This window comes from Cyanistes caeruleus, chromosome 3 (assembly GCF_971803275.1).
Source record: "Cyanistes caeruleus chromosome 3, bCyaCae1.hap1.1, whole genome shotgun sequence".
NCBI classification, from domain to species: Eukaryota; Metazoa; Chordata; class Aves; order Passeriformes; family Paridae; genus Cyanistes; species Cyanistes caeruleus.
Window position 1 is genome coordinate 90,452,431 of NC_141703.1, and position 20,893 is coordinate 90,473,323.

The 20,893-nt window shown below is 38.7% G+C and overlaps 1 protein-coding gene across 4 annotated transcripts in view; it reads right to left on the minus strand.

Annotated features, from left to right (window-relative positions):
• Positions 1-20,893, minus strand: part of SLC22A15 (solute carrier family 22 member 15) — a 40,099-nt gene that overhangs the window by 8,459 nt on the left and 10,747 nt on the right. For all 4 annotated transcript variants that reach the window (XR_015284970.1, XR_015284968.1, XR_015284969.1 and 1 more), the window contains 10 exons: positions 17,833-18,045; positions 14,571-14,703; positions 13,388-13,552; positions 12,258-12,387; positions 10,340-10,555; positions 8,977-9,117; positions 8,147-8,232; positions 6,583-6,703; positions 5,639-5,711; positions 2,884-3,072 (listed from right to left, as the gene is read on the minus strand). Coding sequence is in view for 1 of the 4 variants with exons in the window: in XM_086882820.1 (XP_086738946.1) it covers positions 2,884-3,072; positions 5,639-5,711; positions 6,583-6,703; positions 8,147-8,232; positions 8,977-9,117; positions 10,340-10,555; positions 12,258-12,387; positions 13,388-13,552; positions 14,571-14,703; positions 17,833-18,045 (1,467 nt within the window). In the remaining 3 variants the exon portion in view is untranslated. The remainder of the gene's footprint in view (positions 1-2,883; positions 3,073-5,638; positions 5,712-6,582; positions 6,704-8,146; positions 8,233-8,976; positions 9,118-10,339; positions 10,556-12,257; positions 12,388-13,387; positions 13,553-14,570; positions 14,704-17,832; positions 18,046-20,893) is intronic.

Below are 20,893 nucleotides of genomic sequence, written 5' to 3' on the forward strand. Positions count from 1 at the left end.
GCTGGTAGAGAAAAAGTAAGAAAGCACAGGTCAAACCACTGTATTGAAACTTTGTAGAAGACATTATATGAATTCAGATTTAAATCCTTGATTCTTCAAAGTATCTTTAAAAGACATGGGGTTGTAGTTAGGAGGGACTTTCTCTGCTCCACTAGGACACTAGAGAATAAACACAGGAGTGACTGGCTAGAGTGACTCTGAACTGGTAATCTACTAAACTTCAATTCAGTCTGAGGTGGAGTCTCTTTGTGCAGGGCTACTGGAAACACAGGAGCTCGCCACAGCTCAGAACACAAATACTACTTGTTTAGGCAAAGCTTCTCCATCCAGAATTAGTATTTTTCCTTAGGTAGCACAGACATTTTACTGTGCAAATTGAATTTAAAAGATCCCCCTGCAATACTAAACGAAAGTGTTATGGAAAAGGGAAAAAACATTACCATGATGTATGTTCATAAGGCAGAATCCCTATTACAGGCATACCTACTCCAGTCAGAGTACTTTCCACAACATAATTTATACCACATACCCAAAATAAAGTCAGCTATTACAGCTAATTTTTTATTTGGCCAGTGTAGTATTTTTCCAGAGAACTGACACAAATTATTTCAGTTAAAAATACTCTCCTGCTAGTATAAACTCTATCTAGTTTAATTATTTAGGATTTTTTCCCCAGTATGCTTGCATCCATCCTCTTTAAAGACCTCTGCCTGCCTAGTCATATGCTAAGAACAGTGAGAGAGAGGGTGAAAAATAGAGAAATGGAAATAGTGCTCCTGACTGACAGTACAATGCAAGCAAAATCTGTAGCTTTAGATCTCTCTTCAGAGGAGCTTTGCTACAGCAATGTGTGTTAACTGCAAAGAAATTTCAAGCAGTTTGAGCACTACGACCTGTCAGAAGATGTAAAGGGAATCATGTTAGGCTTTTTTTTTCTAGACATCTAAAACTGTTTGAGGAAAGTCAGGCTATCACTGGATGCTGTCCAACTTGAATATCACATTCATGTATGTTAACAGGAACAAAACCTCCATTCTGGGCAATCAGAACACATGTTATCTTGAAAATGGTACAAAAGGACAATGGATTCCACAGGGGGAATTCAGGGTATGCCAAATAAATTCTAAATCTTTCTCACAACAGCTTCATAAGACCTCTCACGGCCTTGTCAAATAGGGTTAATGTTTAACAGCTTTCTATTTTATCAGCACTTTCTTTGTGAGCTTTAAAATAAAATCCCTAATATGTCACAGACATTCTAGATATAACTTCACTGAAGTTACAGGATTAGTTAAGGCCTGAACCAATGCCTTGTTCATTCAAATTCAGTAATTTTAATCCATCTGGGCAAAGTGTTCCTGAAGAACATTCAGAACAACACCCCCTTTCATGGGTCCTGTTCAGGTTGGGATTTTTCAGAAGACTACAGAAGCACAAGCAAATAAGATTTAAACCTGAGAGGACTGACTGACACAAGCAAACCAATTTGACAGACAATACTTGTCACCTCAAAGAGTAACACTGACTGTAGCTGGTAAAAGTAGAAAATAAAAATGTGACTTCCCACCTCTAAGCTGTAACACCTGCACTGCTTACAAAATTTGCTTTTGTTGGTAAACCATCTGCACAATTAAGACATAATAATCATGTCATTACCAACATAGCAGGTGATATAAATGTATATGATGGATTTGTGTCATCAGCAAGAATGTGGTGCCATAACACATTATCCAGTATGGTTGAAAATGTTTATAAAATAAGCATGTAAAGTAGCTGAAGTATAAAATGAATGGTTAAAGGGCTGCCTTTTTCAGCCTTTCTTCAAGGGTGCTTTTGTCACTAAACTGTGCTGTCCTATCAAGCATTAATACAGGTAAACTTCGTAAACAAGGCAACCTATTGAAAGTTCTGATAGGAAGCAAATGTCCCCATTCTAAAAGTATGTGATTTCTGTGAAAATAACTATGACTACATGTGAATCTCAGAGTGCTTGACCAACAACTATTCAAATGAAAGTAATGCTTTGTTATGGGTTTCCTTTCAAGTTTTTTGACCACTTCTTCTATTTCTGTAAATCCCTCAGTACTTAAAGTTTTGGGACCAGGATTTAAACTTTAAAACTTTATTCAAATTCAAACACCCACTCCCAGCTCTCTAGCTACTTCCTTCTAGTCCCACTTCATTCACAGAGAAGTAACCAAGTCAAAAAACCTCCATGTGACTGGAAGATACAGACACTGCGAGATGTGTCCAGGAGTTTAACAAAGTGACCTGAAAAACACAATTCAAGGAAACCTCATTGAAAAACATCCTGCTGCCACATTTATTTATGCTTATACCTGGGAGTTTTGTAGTTCCAATGTTTTCAATGAATCTCATTTACCAGAGTCAGTAGTGGGAAAGATCTCAAAGGTTAGTCTGGCTCTAACCCATTCAGAGCCTGTCTAGGACAGACCAGGTAACTGGCACTGCAGAACAGCTGGGGCAGGTGAGAAGTAGCGTGCTGCCTTTGAGAGGAGCCCTTCACAAACAGGTTTCTGGTTTTGTTAACATCTAAGGCTTCTCAAGCTTCAGTGTCCAGCTTTGGCTGAAGCACACTGCAGCAATCAGTCTTGGAGATTAGAGACGCACAGACATCACTTTATCCCAAAGGGAAATGTTGTAAACTTGTGGCCTTGAAGGGATGAATTAATCCAGCTATATTTCAGCCTGCATTTCCAGAAAACATTTCAGATATGATGGTAGGGTTGCTACAGAATCTTCCCCTTGGGGCCTATCCTCCACAGGCCAAGAATCACTATCCTAATCTATTCAGAGTGGCAGATTCAAGCTGACAGCTGAAATAAACACAACAGAAAAGTAGCAGGAAAAAAATTAGTATACCTGTGAGCCATCTAGGGCTTGCAGTGACATGGCTTCATCACCCAGCCTCCAGTAGGAGCACACCTGCAGGTCTGAAATAGTTTCTAGCAAAGGGCTGTTTAGGGTCTCTGGCAACAACAAGCTTAAGAGCCCAGACAACAGACCAGTTGCTCCAAACACAATGTAAGGCAGAGACCACTGTACAGATTTCTGGAAAAAACAACAGAGTTAGGTTGAGATTGGTTCCCTGTAGTTCATGTTGCATATTAAAGGACTTAGCCCTTACAACCATTCCCTCTGGCAGTGTTTGTGCTCCTATTTAGCAGAAAAGTCACTAATCCTTCTAGTGTGTGTTTTTTCATTTGGTTGCTTGGGTTTTTTACCAATATTGTCAATTGTATCTTGTCAATACTATTAGAACCCCACAGATTTTATCATGAACTTTAAAAGAAACGCCTGCTGAATTTGAATTCAGTTCTTGCCTCTACCATACATACTTTTTAACAAATGCAATATCCCTTTGTAGTAAGGAACAGATACCCCAGAAACACAGACATGCTGCTTGGAGATCTCTTGAGATCACCTCGGCCAACCATGTATTCTAAGCACAATTATAGCCTCAATTAGCTCAGATCAATCACTGCTTCACATAATCAAATATTGAAAATCTCCAAGGATGGAAATTTCCCCTCCAAGTAGATTGTTCCAAGCTGCATTAAGCCTCTGAAAAACATTATTTTCCAAATTTCCTATCTAACCCCCAAGCCAAAACTTGTGATAAACATGCTAACAATGTGAGATAGTGTCAAAAGCTTTACAAAAGCCTTCCCTGCTCTCCTCCCTGTCCTCATCCATATTACCTTCTGTGATGAAATGGCTGAGTATCAAATCAAGTTGGCTGAGAAAGAATTGTCCTCAATAAATCCAGGTTCACTGATCCAAATTACCTTTTTTTGCCTTCACATGCTTATAAACAGACTCTGGGAGGTCATGTCTCAATCCTCCCACAGACTGAGTTAGAGGTACTCAGCCTGTAATACCTGGGTTCCACTTTCTGATACTGAAAACACAACAAATTAGCCTTTTTCCTTCCACAGCTACCAGTGATCCTTCACTACAACAGTGGTTTATCACCAATGATGAACACTTGCTTCACTATCACAACCATTCTCAAGGAAGCTTGTCCCATGGAATGGAAAGCTTTCAGCTCCAAGTGTTCTTGAACCTATTGCTCCTCCTACTGTTTGCTGGTCTTCTGCTTCCTCAGCTGCACTGATAGGCAGAGTATCGGAGTCGAGCTTTGCCTCTCAAGACTGAAGCACAAGCATTTCAGCTTATTCCATGTCACCCACCCATGGGATGCCCATCCCATTCAACAGGCATTTTCATTGAATTTCCTTTAGCTGACAGAATCCCTATTTATGCTCCTAGCTAGTTTTAGCTTCAACTGAGCTTTGGCATTCCTGGCATCACCTGTGACAGCACAAGCAATGTTTATACTCCTCCTCTGATGCCTGTCCCTGTTTTCGCAGTAAAGAAGGCTTATTCAAAAGAGGGAAAGAGTTTAGCTGTTTGTTTCAAAAACTCACACTGTAGAGAGCAATTCTAAATTGAGGAAAATTACAGGCTGTGAATAAATAATTGACCAACATTTCATCTCTTATCTCAGCAGTTAACTTGTCCTATTTTTACTATTATGAGATCTCTAGACAAAAGACACTGAAAATGCATTAAAATACTGAAAGAAATTATGAAACACAAAAATAATTTATTATTTTCTCAAATCAGGGTTCGTTTGTTATTTAATCAGAGCTACTTTCATTTTCATGGAAGCCCTTCAAACATTATGATCCAGGATTTGTGTCTCATGCAGTATCAAATCTCTGGCAGACACAATATAATGGTTGCCCCAAGTGCTACATAAAAGCTGCCTGTTAAATCTACCTGGTAGACTGGCAGCAGTCTTGGCTTTGCCTGTTGTTCCCCAGAGGTGCTCACGCTCTCACCTGCCCAGTGCTTTGTTCTGCAGATTAAAAGGCTCCCTATGCTCACCTGCCCTTTTGCTAACTTTCTGCCTCACATGTAAAATGGCAAATGGCAGAGAGGAAAATCACCTGAGATGAAATCTGTCACATTAAAGGAATTGTCACTGGGCCTCAGCAAACAGCTGGGAAAAACTGGCACACTTTTTATCTGTATACACATAACACTCTAAGTGCAGAAACCTAATGGTATCATCCCCATGGTTTTTTCTTCAGAATCTTCCTTTGCCTTGCTGCTGGATCAGATCTCCACATCACTTTCATTTACTGAAAGATGATCTGCTTTGCTGATATTTATAACCCGTGGATATTTAATGAAGTGCACTGACAGTAACATGAATTTGTTCTCAAAAATATAAGTTATTGAGCCCAGATGCTTAATTTTGATGCAGTAGTTCTTTTAACCACACAGGTCTTTTGCTATTGCTTGTGCAGGGTTTAAAATTTGGTATCACCGTCTTGGCAATCTGAAATTATTGTATTTTAAGGTCCGGTAGTAAGGTCCCAAAATTCCTACAGAGCTGAAACACCTTCTAAATTAAATAATGCTGAGGTTTTGTCTAATCACACAGATGCTACTACAATGCCTTTAGCCTATCATGATACTGTTAAGAGAGGCAATTTATGTATCTTAAATTATATATAAAATTTATCCCAAACATTCCCATCTCTGTAAGCCTCTGATACACCAGAGCCACAAAACAAAAATATACGTAACAGAAGTTCAGACAAACCAATGAGGGGACAAAAGGCGCAATGATTCCACCAACACGGGAAAACATGGAGCAGGCACCCATTCCAACATTCCTATGAAGAAAACCAAAAATAATTAATCTTCTGAAAAGTGTTATTGAGAAGAAAAAAGACTCATCAGTCATGACCTTGAGCACATTAACTGGCAAAGAAAAGTCAAATGTAAGTGAAAGCTTCCCAAGACAGGAATGAAATGTGTTTTTGTGATCAAAATGAAGCAAAAATCCCCTTTACATTCAGAATTTTTACATACACACATAGCCAAAACAAGTGTGACTCCAGTTCATGCATCTTGCCTCTGTCTGAAACTCTGGACAAATTTATTTATTCAAGTCCTACTTATCACCAGATTTACCCACTCATGAAAAACACCACAGTGTAGTTTCACTGGTGGCTGACCATCATATGCACCCATATGGTAAAAGCTTCCATCTGCTCTGTCAGCACAAGCAGGGGGTACTTTTGCCCCTAGTGCATGAAACCTTACTGCTGCTCACACACAGCCTCCAAAGCATCAAGCTGCTTTTACAAAGCTCATTGACCAATCATCTTCAATGCTCCTGGTTAAGCATGTATGATGATAAGAGTTGTCTGGTTTTATAAAGGACTCATTAAAAGAAATATCGGCAGTGCTACAGTTATCCTCATTGGCAGAAGGGGAGCTGTAAGCAGGCCAAGCAGATAAAGGTCTGTTCTACTGTTACATAAAAAAATGGCTAGTTGGAAGAGAACACTGCAAATTTGATGGAAGAGGGAGTGAGAAGGTGATAAGGGAAAAAATTTCAGAGGTAAAACTGTATCTAATCATTATATGTAACTGAAAGATTAAAATTAAAAACTACAGGTAATAGGAAAAAATATGAGAAATAAAAGATGATCATGTAAGAGAAACAGAAAAATGAAGACTTAAAATTACTTGTGTTACCTGATGACTGTGGGATAAAGTTCTGATGTGTAGATGTAGACAATGTTAAAAGCAGCACTGATTGTCAGTTTTCCCAGCAAAGACAGAGAGCGACTATTCATCACTGCAAACACTCCAGTATCTGTGAGAGAAGATGTGACCCTTGTAAGGCTTTGGAGCACTCCAATACACCTCTAATCATTTCAATCACACAACAGTATGGTGTGAAAATGAACCTAGAGAATCTAAAATCTAGAAAAGCTAAAGATCTAAATTACAGTAGTATTTTTGGTCTACTACTAATTAAATACTAAATTAGTTCTATCGAAGTTGAAGAAGAGTATAACAGATACATTTTACAAAAGTGGGCACTTTTTTTTTTTTTTTAACGAGAGTCCTATTCACTGTCATTTCTATAGGATGATAGTATTCTTCTAACATTATTACTTTGAAAGGAAGATGCTGTAAATAATCATACCAAATTTCACATCCAGCTTAGTTTGTCAGAACAGCCAGTGCTTATTTGCTTTTAGCAGGCAAATCAGAGCTCATGCCCAGTGAACAGGTGCTTCCTTCTGGCCAGTGAGCCCTTTCACTTCCCAAGGCACTTCACCCTTGCCTGACTTGGGCAGCTCAGTACACACCTTATTTCCTGGGGCCTTACAGTTCTGTCGTCTCTTTTCACATCTTATGTTTGGAATGATATGCAAAAAATACTTGATGACTTCTACCAGACAAACCAATATTTCTAAGTGTCCATGCTCTAGCACCTGGAATAATTCTGAAAACTTTAAAAAAGCTTTACCTATCGGACCCACTGCCATCTAGAACAACTTCTATACTCTGTCATACATGTTTAATTTCTTGAATCACTTTTCAAGTGTTTCAAACATTCTCTCACTTTATGAAAGGTAATATTACATCCACAGATCTTATGAGCAAGATGAATTTATATATCTGGTTTTAAAAAGAAAAATTTCTATGTAATCTGAAAATTAACATTAGTGCATCTTTACACAAAAGATGTTTAATTTCACATTCCATAAAGTCCCCCCAATTCAGGAGTTGGTCAGAATGTTCTCTGAGCTGTAAGTTATGTGGCCACATTACTATTATCGCAACCACACTACTCTTGAACATTACAGAGCTGTGTGGGGAAGACGTAAACTGCTCCATCACTCAGTTCTTCAGATCTTCTGACACTGATCTTCCACTTGGAGCAATACATCCAAGTTGCATGGGGTACTACTTACACTAACCTATCATTTGATATTGGAGATACCACAAGAAATATGATTCATTTAGATTATGTCAAAAACAACAGAAAAAGGAGCAGCTGACGTAAACAGAAGTAAAGGGCAGAATTCAAAGGCAAAACTTCAAATCCAAACCTTACTATCAAGTTTTCTTAAGGTCTTAGGGAGATTACTGCTTTATCTTTTATTGAGTTGGCTTCTCCGGCTTTAAAAATGGAGACTCACATATGGTATGAGCCTGATCTTCCAGCAGCCATTGAATTGTTATGCTGTAGGATGCTGCTTTTACCAATTCTTACCACATACTCCAGAAACAAAACAATACTTACCTCTCTTCTTAGGCAGAAACATGACAATAAGACAAGCCAATCCTCCCAGGAACAGAAAAGCACTCAACGTTCGCTTCCGACCAAACCTGATATGCAAAGATAACAAAGGCTTACATTCTGCATTAGGTTTGTGTGTTGCAAAGTAATGAATCCTCTGAATTCACACTGACTCTTTCATTTGCAGTTGGGAATTCTGACTATCATCTTCCACCAACGCTTCCTCTCACACCGTTTTTAAACAAGCTTCTGCTGCACACTTAACAAAATGAGCGCCAACTTTACACAGCAGCTGACAATTTCTAGGATTTGGGGCTGCTTCCCACTGTGTGTGTGACATTTGTAAACCTCCTCAGGAGACATGGAGGAGAGACTGGAAGGAAATTCTACAAAAGCTGAGAGACATTGTCCAAAGCACCGTGGTTCGAGAAAAGGCTGAATATCTGCTCTGTTCACACAGTAGCTGACACAGGTCCTGCTACTGCACGAGAGCACAGGACAGCCCCAGCAGAGTGGAGTCAGGATAGCTCTGTCCCAGCAGCGAGGATGGGATCCCGGAGCAGCGGGGGGGAAGGTCGCTATCTAGTGTTAGCCTGGAGGCAGTGCAGGTTCATCCGAGCTACATCATCCCCACCTAAACCAGAGGAACGGCTCACCATTAGGGAAAACAAGTTAAACTGCTGTTTGAAACAGGGATAAATGAATGGCACTTTCACATTGAAACGGGAAGCCCCACGCATCAGATATAAGCTAGGAGATGTGATACACAGAAAACCTATCTTTGAGAAAAGTTATAAGGAAATCCTGGATGGGTTCATAAATTCCATACTTGCCATTTCTGGTTAATCAAGTAAATACAGATTGGGTACGCTGGGATTTCTATCAAGCCTGACAGGGCTAAATTGGCATAAATACTTCCACCTAAGTCACCCACATTAAGGGTGAGACCATAGTATACCAAGCTGCACACAAACCTGCAAAAGACAGGAGAAAAAAAAAAGTTAAATCAGAGCTGACACTTTGCCTGCTGAATCCAAGTACTGGTCTGGCACAATACACTATAAACTATATTTAGTGTTTCAGCACATAGGTCTAAAATGTTTCTCTGTAAGCGTATGTTGCCTTCTAGGCAAATAAACCATTTTGTCTCAGCAAAGACCCAACTCCTGACTTACTACTAAGTAAAACTTAAGACTACACTTATGAACAATGTGCATAAACCAGTATAAAGTTAAAATACAATCATGGCGATATTATTTAACTTCAGAAATGTCTTTGTCCCTTTTGTTTTTATCAGGTTACACTTTCATCCACAGTTTTTCCAACTGTGTGTGAACCAGATTTCTCAAGCAGTTCAAACAACAACACTTCAACCTTCTTTTAATTTCTACACTCTGGTCCAGTTTTATTCATTCCTTCTCCAACTCTGTTCAACTTTTCTTTTGTAACTCTATTGTCATGTTAACCCCTGTCAATGGAATTGTCTTTACAGAAAGTAAAGAAACTGGTCACTAATTCATCCTGCAGTAAATCAGCAATTCTCATTTTATGAACAGATCAACTATTTATTCTGCAGTAAGCACTTGGAAAAGAAACAAGAAAACAGCTCAGTGCTGTATGCTGACAAAACCATTTGTTTCATTCTTAATTGATACATCTTTCCCAAATAAAAAAAAACCACACACTTTTGGAGTTAAATTTCTGCTCGTGACTAGAGGGAGCATCATGGGCACCTGCTCCTCACTACAGCAACAGCCAGCACTTTTTCTTAAGAACTGTTGCCTAGGATGTCTACTCATTAGACAAGGTAGGCAACCCACCTGCTAATGGGCTCCTTACACAAAACAAGGAATAATCCATGTGAAGAGATACTGACAGCTCTGGGCCTAAGAGGAGGACACTGTGACTAATCTCAGCAGCCTTGTGGGTCAGAACAGAAGGGGTAGTCCTCAACTATTCTGAGACTCAAAACACAAGACAGAAATGTAGAGATAAAACACCTCAGAACTGGACTGTATAAATGGCTTTGTGCTAGAAATGCACTATGGAAATACTGTAATAGATACTGAAATACTAGAAAGAAACCTTTTTAGGTACAGTGTCCCTAACAATCTGTAGGACAAGGCAATTCCCAGCACCATATTCTCTCAAAGAGGTCACAGTATCACAGCTGAGCCTACAAAGTATTTCCAGTACCAGGTGAACATCATGATCAAGGTGCGTCCCAGGAGAATCCGGTATCGGAACAGGTCCAGAAAGCTGCCAGCCTCTCTGGAGCTCCTCTCTGCTGGGAGTTTTAATGAAAAAGTGCATTTCTGCTTGCGGTTCCTCTTTGCAATGAGGTAGAGGGCATCTTCTGCCTCGTTCAGACGGCCCTGGGAATAGAGCCAGCGTGGGGACTCAGGAATGAATCTGAAACACACACACGCAGACACCTTTAGGGATTTTCTTCTCTATGATGATGGACCTGTCTAAAGGAATAAGGCTGAAATGCACTTCAGTAAAATAAAGACTTTTCAAACAACCCTTCAGGTATAAAATTTACTTACTGAAACAGAAACAAAGACTGTTGAAAGGGAAACGTAAGCCCTACATAATTTAGATAGCAAGAAATTACACTGAGTGTAGACATATATACACACATAGAAAAAACAACATTATAAGTTACAGTATGACAGATCCTGTCTTTGGAGAATTCAGAATTAAGGAGGCTCACATTACTACAAGTAACACAGGATGCTTTTGTAAGACCCTCTAGTTCAATTTCTCATTTTCCACAAGACCAACTTCCACTTCCCATTTTTGAGGTTTTTTTGCCAAATTCTCTCCTGTAGACAAGAAGGCAGAAACTATGCAAAAGTCATGCATGTGCACTGTTCATTTGACAGGTCTGTAACCCAAACATTGTCTACTACACAAATCTTCTATTATTTTCAGGCTTCCAGAACTAAATTAAACTTTAGCCTTTTGCCAGCAGCTTTTTAAGACTTTTGCCTTGGATCAAAAATTGTATTTTTCCTCTAAGTTTGAAATAACGTGATTCTGTGTATTCACCAAAAAAAAGAGCTTAGAAAGTAACATATTTTCTTCCCCATGATAAAAAAATCTGATAGTATTTTCTACACTGAGTAATTTTTAAGCAATGTGGCAGGGAGGCAATGTGAAATTTGGAATTATAAAACTCCTTTTCTTATAGGAAAGATAGACTTCTGAGCACAGCTCTGAAGTCACAAGAATAACTCCCTTAAAAAAGTTGCACCTATCAATGTAAAAGTTAATTTTTTTTTCCCCAAGGGTCCCTATCACCACAAGGTTTTGAAATATCTGAAGTGTCATCTCTGCCTTTCACCTTATGAACAGCCTCAAAGACCCTCCCCTGAGTTCTGATGCTTCCTTTGAAAGGGTGTGTGGATTTTCTCAGGAGCAAAAGCTTTATTCAAAGAGTTACTGAAGTGAAATAGATGTTGGAAAGGAAAAGACCTCTAGTTTAAACAGCAGCTAATTTTGCTCTTTTAGTAATGGAGATCTGGATGTCAGAAAGCATATATGAAAAGAGGACCACACTGCATCAAAGCTTTCAGTGCTGAAATGCACAAAGCCCCTACTATCTCCAAAAAGATCACATTAGAAAACCTTGAGGGAGCTGCCCATTTTTTCTTTTGCGCATCACTTTTAAGACTGAACAGGCAAGCAATTGTGATACTGTTCCTTCTGTGTAAACACAAGAAAAGCATCATGTTATCACGTAAATATGAAACCATTCCCATATCTTTTACCATGGATTTAGAGTGCCTCATAGCACACCACTTTAAGTCAGCTAAAGAACAGGATGTGCTTCCCTACCATCCTAGAGACTGTTCCCACCTGCAGTAATACTGCACACAGTACAATGTAGATTTTTACAGGCTCAAATCTTGCAGCACTACTATTAGAAGAAGCCACAGAGCGTGTGGCGGGAAGGAGGTGTACAAGTTGAGAAATACCTTATTTACACCATTTCATGCCATCCTAGAAAGGTAACTTGACTTAGTAGTTTGGGTACTTGGTTTGATTTTTTGTTTGTTTTTTTTTAAACATCTTTCTTTATGAAACTTGGGTTTGAGAAACAACTTACAGAGAGAGAAGAAAGACGACTGTTCCTTCAAGATTAACCACAACAGCCAGAGTCCTCCAGGAACGAATGAAATACCCTAATAAAGCATACTGGGCTATTCCAACAGCAAAGAACAAGCCACCAATAGAACCTAAAATACAATTAAAAACAATACAAAACATTATCACTTCTGTAAGAAACATTAGTAGATCTCAACAAATAGGATCAGACAAGAACTAACTTTTCATTAGCAAAAATTCATTCAGCAATTTAGGCAGAACCACAGCTCTTTGACCAAAGAACACCCTGTCCTTTATTCATGCAGAACAGAAGTATTACATCTAATTACAAAGATCAAAAAAAAGCCCCAAAAGTGCTCTTCTACATCCTCCACACCCAACAAAGCCCTGTGAACAATGAAGTCTTCTAATTCCAAATTAAGTATGTGCATGTATGCTGCATAAGTATGTGCCTTTCTATGCTTAAAAATAAATACTTCAAAACACTGAAAAACTGGTAGTTTTAGGAATATGTAGTGTTCATTTGTAGCTCCCATGATTTGTAAGACACCCTATTTTGAAACAGTCTCAGCATAGCACTTCTTGGGCTTTGTAAGTCAGGCCCCGGAGCCGTAGCAGTATGGGTTACACACATTTCTCAAGGACAGGTCTAGTAAAGGGTGTCTGTACCTTCTAAATTCTAAGGATAATTACTACATGGGATAACTTTTTTTAATAACATATAAGCAACAGTTTTCTCATCTTCCTATGATATAAAAACACTTCTGATTTCTTTTTAAGAACCGCCAGGAAGGAAAGAATTTATATTTAGCACATGAATATTTGGCTCTTTTTAGCAGAGTCCAACATTCTGATTAATAGAGCTCAGTTGTGGCAAACCTTGGATGAGTATTTAGCTGGTAACATTCATGGAAGATGCTTCAGCTGGATCTTTGTCAACTTGAATGATGCAGAGATCTGAATGGCCTCAAGTCATCTACCCTGCTTGTCCAAGGTTGATATAAAACAAGCAGAGTTCCAAGACTGTGATCAGAGATATGCTCAAGTGGAGCTAAATCTGCAACTGCTTTGTGTGCCTCAAGTGACATGTGAGATTGAAACCTATGAATTTTGACAATAAAGGCAGTTTACCTGCTAATGCCCAGTAGGCTGTACCCACACACTCATTCAGTAGAACAAAGGCTACCAGTGACATCCCACCATTCATCATCCCTACCAAGAATCTGGAAACGGCAAAGAATTCATACGAGGGTGAGAATCCGTTTGCAATGGCAAACACAATGTCAAGAGCAAAACCTGGAAAATAAGGCAAAAAGTTTCATTTTAGAAGGGTATCTAAAGAAACAGAAGCATTTACTGGTATCTTAATGCCCACTGGCATCTGTCCTAAGCCATCACAGTCAACACCACCACCACAGGTTTGGAAAGAAATTTAAATACCTGGAGTCAATATCAAAGAGGATAGGACACCGAAGGAGTGTTTTTTTGATACATAGTTTGCAGTTTGAACCTTTAAATTCAGTTCAAATTCAATTCAATTGCAGACAATCTTTTTAAGACACTCAGAACCATTGTCTGACTCCTGTTAAAGACAGCTTTATGTTTATCCCTGATAAAGAAGCCACAGGTTAAATATATGACCAAACATCTCTCCTCATTTTTGGAGAGCAGTGTATGGAAACCAGAGAAGAGAAACATTGCCAGGAGACAATAAATGGTGAGTCTGCACGCAGAGCAGGCCCACTTTTATGTGCCTTAAACTAATGCTGTTCCTTAAAAGGAAAACAAAAAGGATAAAACATTTATTTTAACTCTGCATGCTCATCCATTGACACACAACTTTATACATACAAATGCAGTTTCAAATGTTGTTTGATCCAGGGACAGTTAGAAAGCTTATGAGCTTCAAAACCGTCCAAGGATCATAAATACATAAAAATTAAATCATGCAGACAGGTGATAAAAGGTGCAACAAATTCCTAACAGGTTATACAGGTAAGAATGCTGTTACAAAACTACTAAAAATACTAATTGCAACTTGCAGAGATCCCATGAGCACAGCGTTGCACGAGTGAAAGCCTTTATGGCATGACTCACAAACCCAGAACACCTCTCAGAAATTCAAATGGTGACTGAACAGTGAAATATTAATTTCTCATCTCAACTTCTACCACACAAGTGTATTGGAATGCCAAAACAAAATCACAGCACATGATTTACAGCTGCACAACAAGCTCTCAGCAGAAACTGGGCCGTTGCCACTGATCTTCAGGGACACGACACCTATGTGTCATTCATTTTGTCGAGGGGTTACCTGTGAGATAGACTTTCTTCCTCCCAAAGCGATCGGACAGCTGGCCAAAGGAGATGGCTCCAACAAACACACCACTGAAGTAGAAAGAACTGGCAGCACTGACTTTGTACGATGCATTGCCAATTAAAAACCACTGGATGGAGGGGGAAGAAAAAACCAGAAACAATAAACCAGCAAAAAGGCAAATTAATCAGAATCCAAAGAGGTCACCAACACCTAATAGCTGGAGGGGATACTACATATTTTAAAGATCGAAATCTTTATATAAGATCTCCTAAGCATCATATTCAGTAAATCATGGGTCCCCACTGCTATCTCCTGAACTCACTGCAGGATACTAACAATGGCAGTTCTCTCAAATCAAATGCAGTCTTTGATTCTGAAATCAAGAACGTATTTCCCACAATACTCTAATTTTTGCAGCTTTCTCCCACTTTCCCTTTTTCTGCCTTCTTTCACATAAAGCTATTAACCTAAGTAGACTCAGTTCTACCTACTGACATGTCACTGCAGTATGTAGAACACACACTGGGAAAAAATAGTTGTTTTATAGATTTCTGTCTGAAGATACTCCTGCACATGCTCCTCTTTTTGAATCGCCTTATCCCTGAGCAATACTTTGGTAGCATTAGACAGGTTAGTCAGGTTTTCTGCACACACTCGCCTTCTTTACAGTGTATTTCATCATTTCCAGTTCTTTTCAATTCCAAATACAAAGCTGATCTTGAAATGTTTGGTTCTTACAGACTTAATGTCTCAAGTTGAACCTGACAAAATTCCTTGCCCCACAGAAGTGCAGAATGAAAATATGCCACGCTCTCAATGTTCAAAAGACATTTCCTATTGTATTCTAAACACTCCACATCTTCTATTCTTTTATTTTTCTATTCCTCTTGTACCTAGAGATAATGTTTCCTTTTAGTGACAACCAACTCTTCTTCCTCTGCTGGTAAGTTGGTGATTATGTCATTATCCCTGCAATAGCTCTCTAATCTTCTCCTCATAATCTTCTCTTTCTCTACCAAAATCTCATTAAATATCCTTTCTAGCAAAGCTTTTATTATTTCACAGCTCAGTTATAAACTACCTCATCATGAGAGCAGAGCCATGCAATTAAACCTCACAAAGATTAGGATGCTAACAAAACATCATTCATAAGCTCCAAGAAAATAACTTGCTTACTTTCTATATCTGCTTCATTTTGAATTGTTACTTTAACAGGGAGGTGGTTACTGATAATAGTAGGAAATGCGCCCATAAAGTGCCAAGACTGACAAAATTCAACTGAAACCAACCACATGACCATAAATCAGCTTTTGAAGCTTCTGGAGACTTTAAAAACAATTCCCAGAAAAATACATTTGTAAAATAATTGCATATGAGATTAATTTTTCCCTGAAATAACATGGTCAGTTTGTTTTATAACAGCTAAAAGAATAATGCCCTATCTTTTCGTATAAAAATTTAAAAAGCTGCCAACATTAAAATTGTTTACATGAGATGCTTTCTGAATCATTCAGGGATTAAGGGATGATTTGGCTGCAAAGCAAAATTTGTTCTCAAAATTTATCTCAACGTCCAAGCTCTTTAGAGAGCTCAAGGCTTTTCTCCTCTACATAAAAACATGCTACATATATGCTTATTCAGTAATCAAGCTTTTTACATCAGAATATTTTTCAGTGTAAATTTGTAATGGTTATGTTATCAGTGATGCCACCAGGTTAAGTATTGACACACCCTCTTTAAATGTAGGAAACAACTTCTTTACAACCAATCATGAAATTAGATTAATAATGAATTAGTGGTGAAATATTCTCCAGATATGTATGTTCTCTCTCAAAATGCTTAGCACATAGCCTCCAAATATACCAAATATTCAGCTAACAAAATCATAAAAACTGTATTTTATTAGAGGGAAAGAGAAGAGATAATAAGATTTTATTCAAAGGGGACTCTACTGAAACATATGCTAAAGAATTAGAAAGCAGAATCTATACAAGTTGCCTTGAGGTTGGGGTTTTTTATTTGTTTTGCTTGGGGAGTTTTTTTAGGGTTTTTAATTGCTCAAGCAGGCTTTGTTCTTTACCTGCATTTCTTATTTATGCAACCAAAATGCATAAAGATCTGTATAAAATCTATGTCATATGCTAGGTTCTACAAGCATGTCTGACTTGTCAAGTTTAAGAGAATAAAAGATACTTTGGCAAGTCAAAAAAAAAAATAGAAAGAGAAGAAAAACCACAGAGAAAATTCAAAACCTTACTGAGTTTTAAATAACGCTTAAGAAACCCACCATCCATTAAAATTTTAATTTAAATGGTATCATAAGTACTCATATCCTCTTTATTGCCAGAATAAGGAGCAATGCCTTTTGTACACAATGGCTTGGTACTATTCCAAAGCTGGTCATTTTTATTAATATGCTCCTAACCAATAAACTGCTTTACAGGAGTAATGTGGATAGCATTAATACCTTTGGACAATAGCCACAAACTATCAAGTGGTACTACATTTGACTCCACAGCTCAGCTCTGCATTCAGGCCTTGTAACCAATGCACTCAGGGCTTTTGTAAAGAACCATTTGACATTAACAGATACTGACAGACCCAGGAAGGGCAGGTGTTGCACACATCAATGCAAAGTCTGGAATCATTCCTGTAGGGACTGTGGCTAGACTATGAAAGAAATCACTTGAAAAATACAGAGGCCGTGCCAACAAAGCCAAAGCTTGTTTTGGAATAGGAAGTGAGGGAGCTGCTTTGTCCACCTGACTCCCCAGTGACCAAGATCTTGTATCTGGAGTTGCAAGGAGTGCAGGAGCCACTTCCTCTCCAGTTCCTCCAGTGCCTTCTAACTTCATGACGGATGCACTACATGCACTAGAGCTCAGCAAGGAGATGTCCAGAAAGAGCTCAGGGTCCATAAATGAGGTTTTCAGCAAATTAGTAAAATGAATGTTGTGATTCCAGCTCAAATGTGGAACCAGGCTGCAGGATGCAATATGTAACCTTCACACAGAAAAGGTGGGAAGTTTTAGAGAAGAACATTGGTCAAGATCTGCATAGCAATATAAAGCTAGCTTTTGTTGCCAGTGAAGACATGAGCACATTACCTGTGCTCTAACTGAAGGTGGCATGTTTCATTTGCTACTCAAAACATGCATTAGTTATGCAAGAAAAAAGCAATACAAGGAGACCCCCAAACCACCTCAGTAAGGTTTACTAGTCACACACAAGGCTGCAGAGCACATTTCAGACTTACCTCAGAGACTATGGATGTGAAGCTGTTGCCAAAGTGTACGTGCTTACGCACCTCACTGCCATTGGCAGTCAGAAGCCATTCCCCAAAAGCTCTCTGCTCGCTCTCCGAATGGTTGCCATGGCTCTGATTAGCTGAGAGCCCTTGGAGATCCCAGTGGTAGGGAGGAGTTGCACCCACCAATGCGATGAGGATGGCTTCAGTGGCCACATAAAGCTGGCATGAAAGACAAAAAACATCAGAGATGCTCAGCTTGAATTCAAGCAATATCTCCTCCACAGCCAGATCAAATCAGTATTAAAAATATTCCTATTTTTATATTTGCCTTCTACCACTATGAGATGTCATGTATAGCCCCTGTCTACCAAACAGCACACATTGAAGAACCACAGCTTTAACAAAGTGGCTCTTGCACTTCTTATGTGCTGGATATTTGAGAGAAAGGAAGTTCCCCTCCTGACACCTTTCCCTCAGTCAGATAACCCAAACTCCCACCCATAGCAGGTACAGATCATGGATGAAGGAAGAGTTATTAAACATACTAAGGAAGAGAAAAATCCCTATTATTTAATGAAAGTATATTACTCTTATATCCTCTCCTTCCACCTTTGTTGTTCACTCCTCCAATTTGGTATTTGGACTAGATCGTCTCCCCATGGTTTCATATATTATCTTTCCCAGTTCTGACAAAATTAATTCTTTGCTGGCTTTCTACCTTCTGTGGACCTGTTTTACTCTCAGAAGAGACAGAGACAACCATGTGAACACACACATGCATTTTTCATACACCTACATATTTACAGATACACACAAGGTCTAAATAGTGATCAACAGCTGCTTTTGTTCAGGAAAGAATAAATAAAAATGCTGGAAACCCAGACATTTCAAGCCTGGTCCAGTGCTGGGTTGCTGCTGCTTGCTCAGAAACAGACTCATAGGTCACATTACAACTACAGTTTAAAAATCTGTGGTTTGAGACCTGTCTGAACATAGAAGTGGCACAAATTCTGCAAGACAAGATAGATCATAAAGTCTTCAGAGAGACAAAAGGCACTGCTAGTAACAACCCCGCACACTCTCCAAATAAAACTGCTTCATCTCAAGCCCTCACTTAGGAACTGTAACTCAACACAGTGGTTCTTGACAAAACAAATCAACCCCTTCCTCCATAAAAAACCCTCATTCATGCCTCTCCATTCTTCAAACCCTACTTAGGTACCTCCTGAACCTTGCTCTGCTCCCAGCATCTCGTCCCCATGTTCTCAGGAAGAACGTACCCACAGGAAGTGCATTCTCTTGGAAGGCTGCTTCACAAATAATTTGCAGAAGTGGGAGAACCATAGGTACAAAAAAAGCAACCTGAGGACCTCTGAATTCTGATGTAAGCAACACCAGATAATACTGCTCTGATCTGTACAACAGCTGAGAAGCTGGATTTACATCCAGATTTTAAATGAGGATTATTACTAAACTAAAACAGAGCCTCAAGTTATTACTTGAAAGCAATTTTTCCCATCAGCTCCTCTTTGTATTGTACATGATAAACTGCTACTTTAGTGGCAGGAGGTAGATAATTTTTTTTACAATAATTCTTTCCATTTTCCATTAAAGTTATCAAATATCAGAAAAAATCTGGGAAAATACAGGTAACTGTTATCATTTAAGCTAAAGAACAACTTCTGGATCGACAGCGATGAAAAGTAAAAGAACTCATCTGGGAAAGAGGGCAATGACTAAGATCACATTGGAAAAGAGGTTTGAAAAAGCTGAGTGGCCATGTTGCTAGGGATGTGTGGATACAGTACTCTCAAGAACAGCTTGAAATTACTGAGAAATGAGAATTACAGGTCATGATGTGTAGTGCATCCCTCTACTCTGACTCACTTAGAGAATTGTGTGTCAGGACTAAGTGATAATATCCATGCTTTTGTCTTGTGAAATAATAAACATTTTTGAAGTAGATCAAGAAACAAAATCCTCAAGGTATTTGATTTCAAGAAGGAAAACATAACACCTTTCATTTTTGCACTAGGTGAAACCAGCTACAGAAAACTGAATAGAAAAATAAGCAATTGCAGGCACATAGAGAAACACTACAGGGTTTTTTCAATAAAAAAAACCCCAACAATTAGCCTTTAGAATCCTAGTAGGTGCAGCAACCAAGGATACACAAAGCTAGAAACACTTTCAATTGATTTGTGAAATCAGCAAACCATATTAAGATGGAGATGTGTTTTGATATTATCAAATAGTATTTTTCTATAGTCAAGTTCACCGAGTCATTGCTGACACAAAACTCTCTTTCCTACCGAGCACCTGCTTTGTATTTTGGGCAAGAGGTACAGTAAGCCCTATTAATTTCATTGTGGAAGCAAAACAAAGCCCACAAAGCACCCCTCAAAATTCATTGACAATGCTGTAGGTCAGAAACATTTTCTAGAAGTGATTTTAAAGACATGATGAAGGGAACTCTAGACTTAATTACAAAATAAAGTTTTCATTTAAGTAAGAGTTGTGTTAATGAATCTGAAGATTCCTCCCTTAAGACTTCAAAATGCTTGCCCTTAACAGTAACACAGTTGTGCAGACTGGTGAACAACATAAAACAGTAACAAATCAAATAGAAATATTATATAACTACTGTACAAAATGGCCACATTACATGCACTGTGGCAAATAAACCCCTTCATTTTTCATTTGTTCTATAACCCAAGTCAAGTCAAATATATGCCATTTAGTGTATAGTCCCTGTTCATAAAACATTTTAATTGACTCTATATGGATGTTAACAGCTCCCTACCAAATTCCCTGCACTGATCTGTATTAATCAAGATGAATACCAAACACAGAGGGCCAAGGCACCAGCTCCCAGTCACTGATGATGAGATGCTTAGCATTCTGTTAGTTGAGGTTTCTCCTGTTTATTAATATTCTCTTCAGGTTAAAATTTTATAGTCTGCCTAAATTAGAAGACTGTGGTGTAAGGGAATTTATTAAAAGGTAATGCCCTAATAGCCTGTAAACTTTCACATTCCCTGCTAAGTAGAAGGGATTTTAGTTAGCC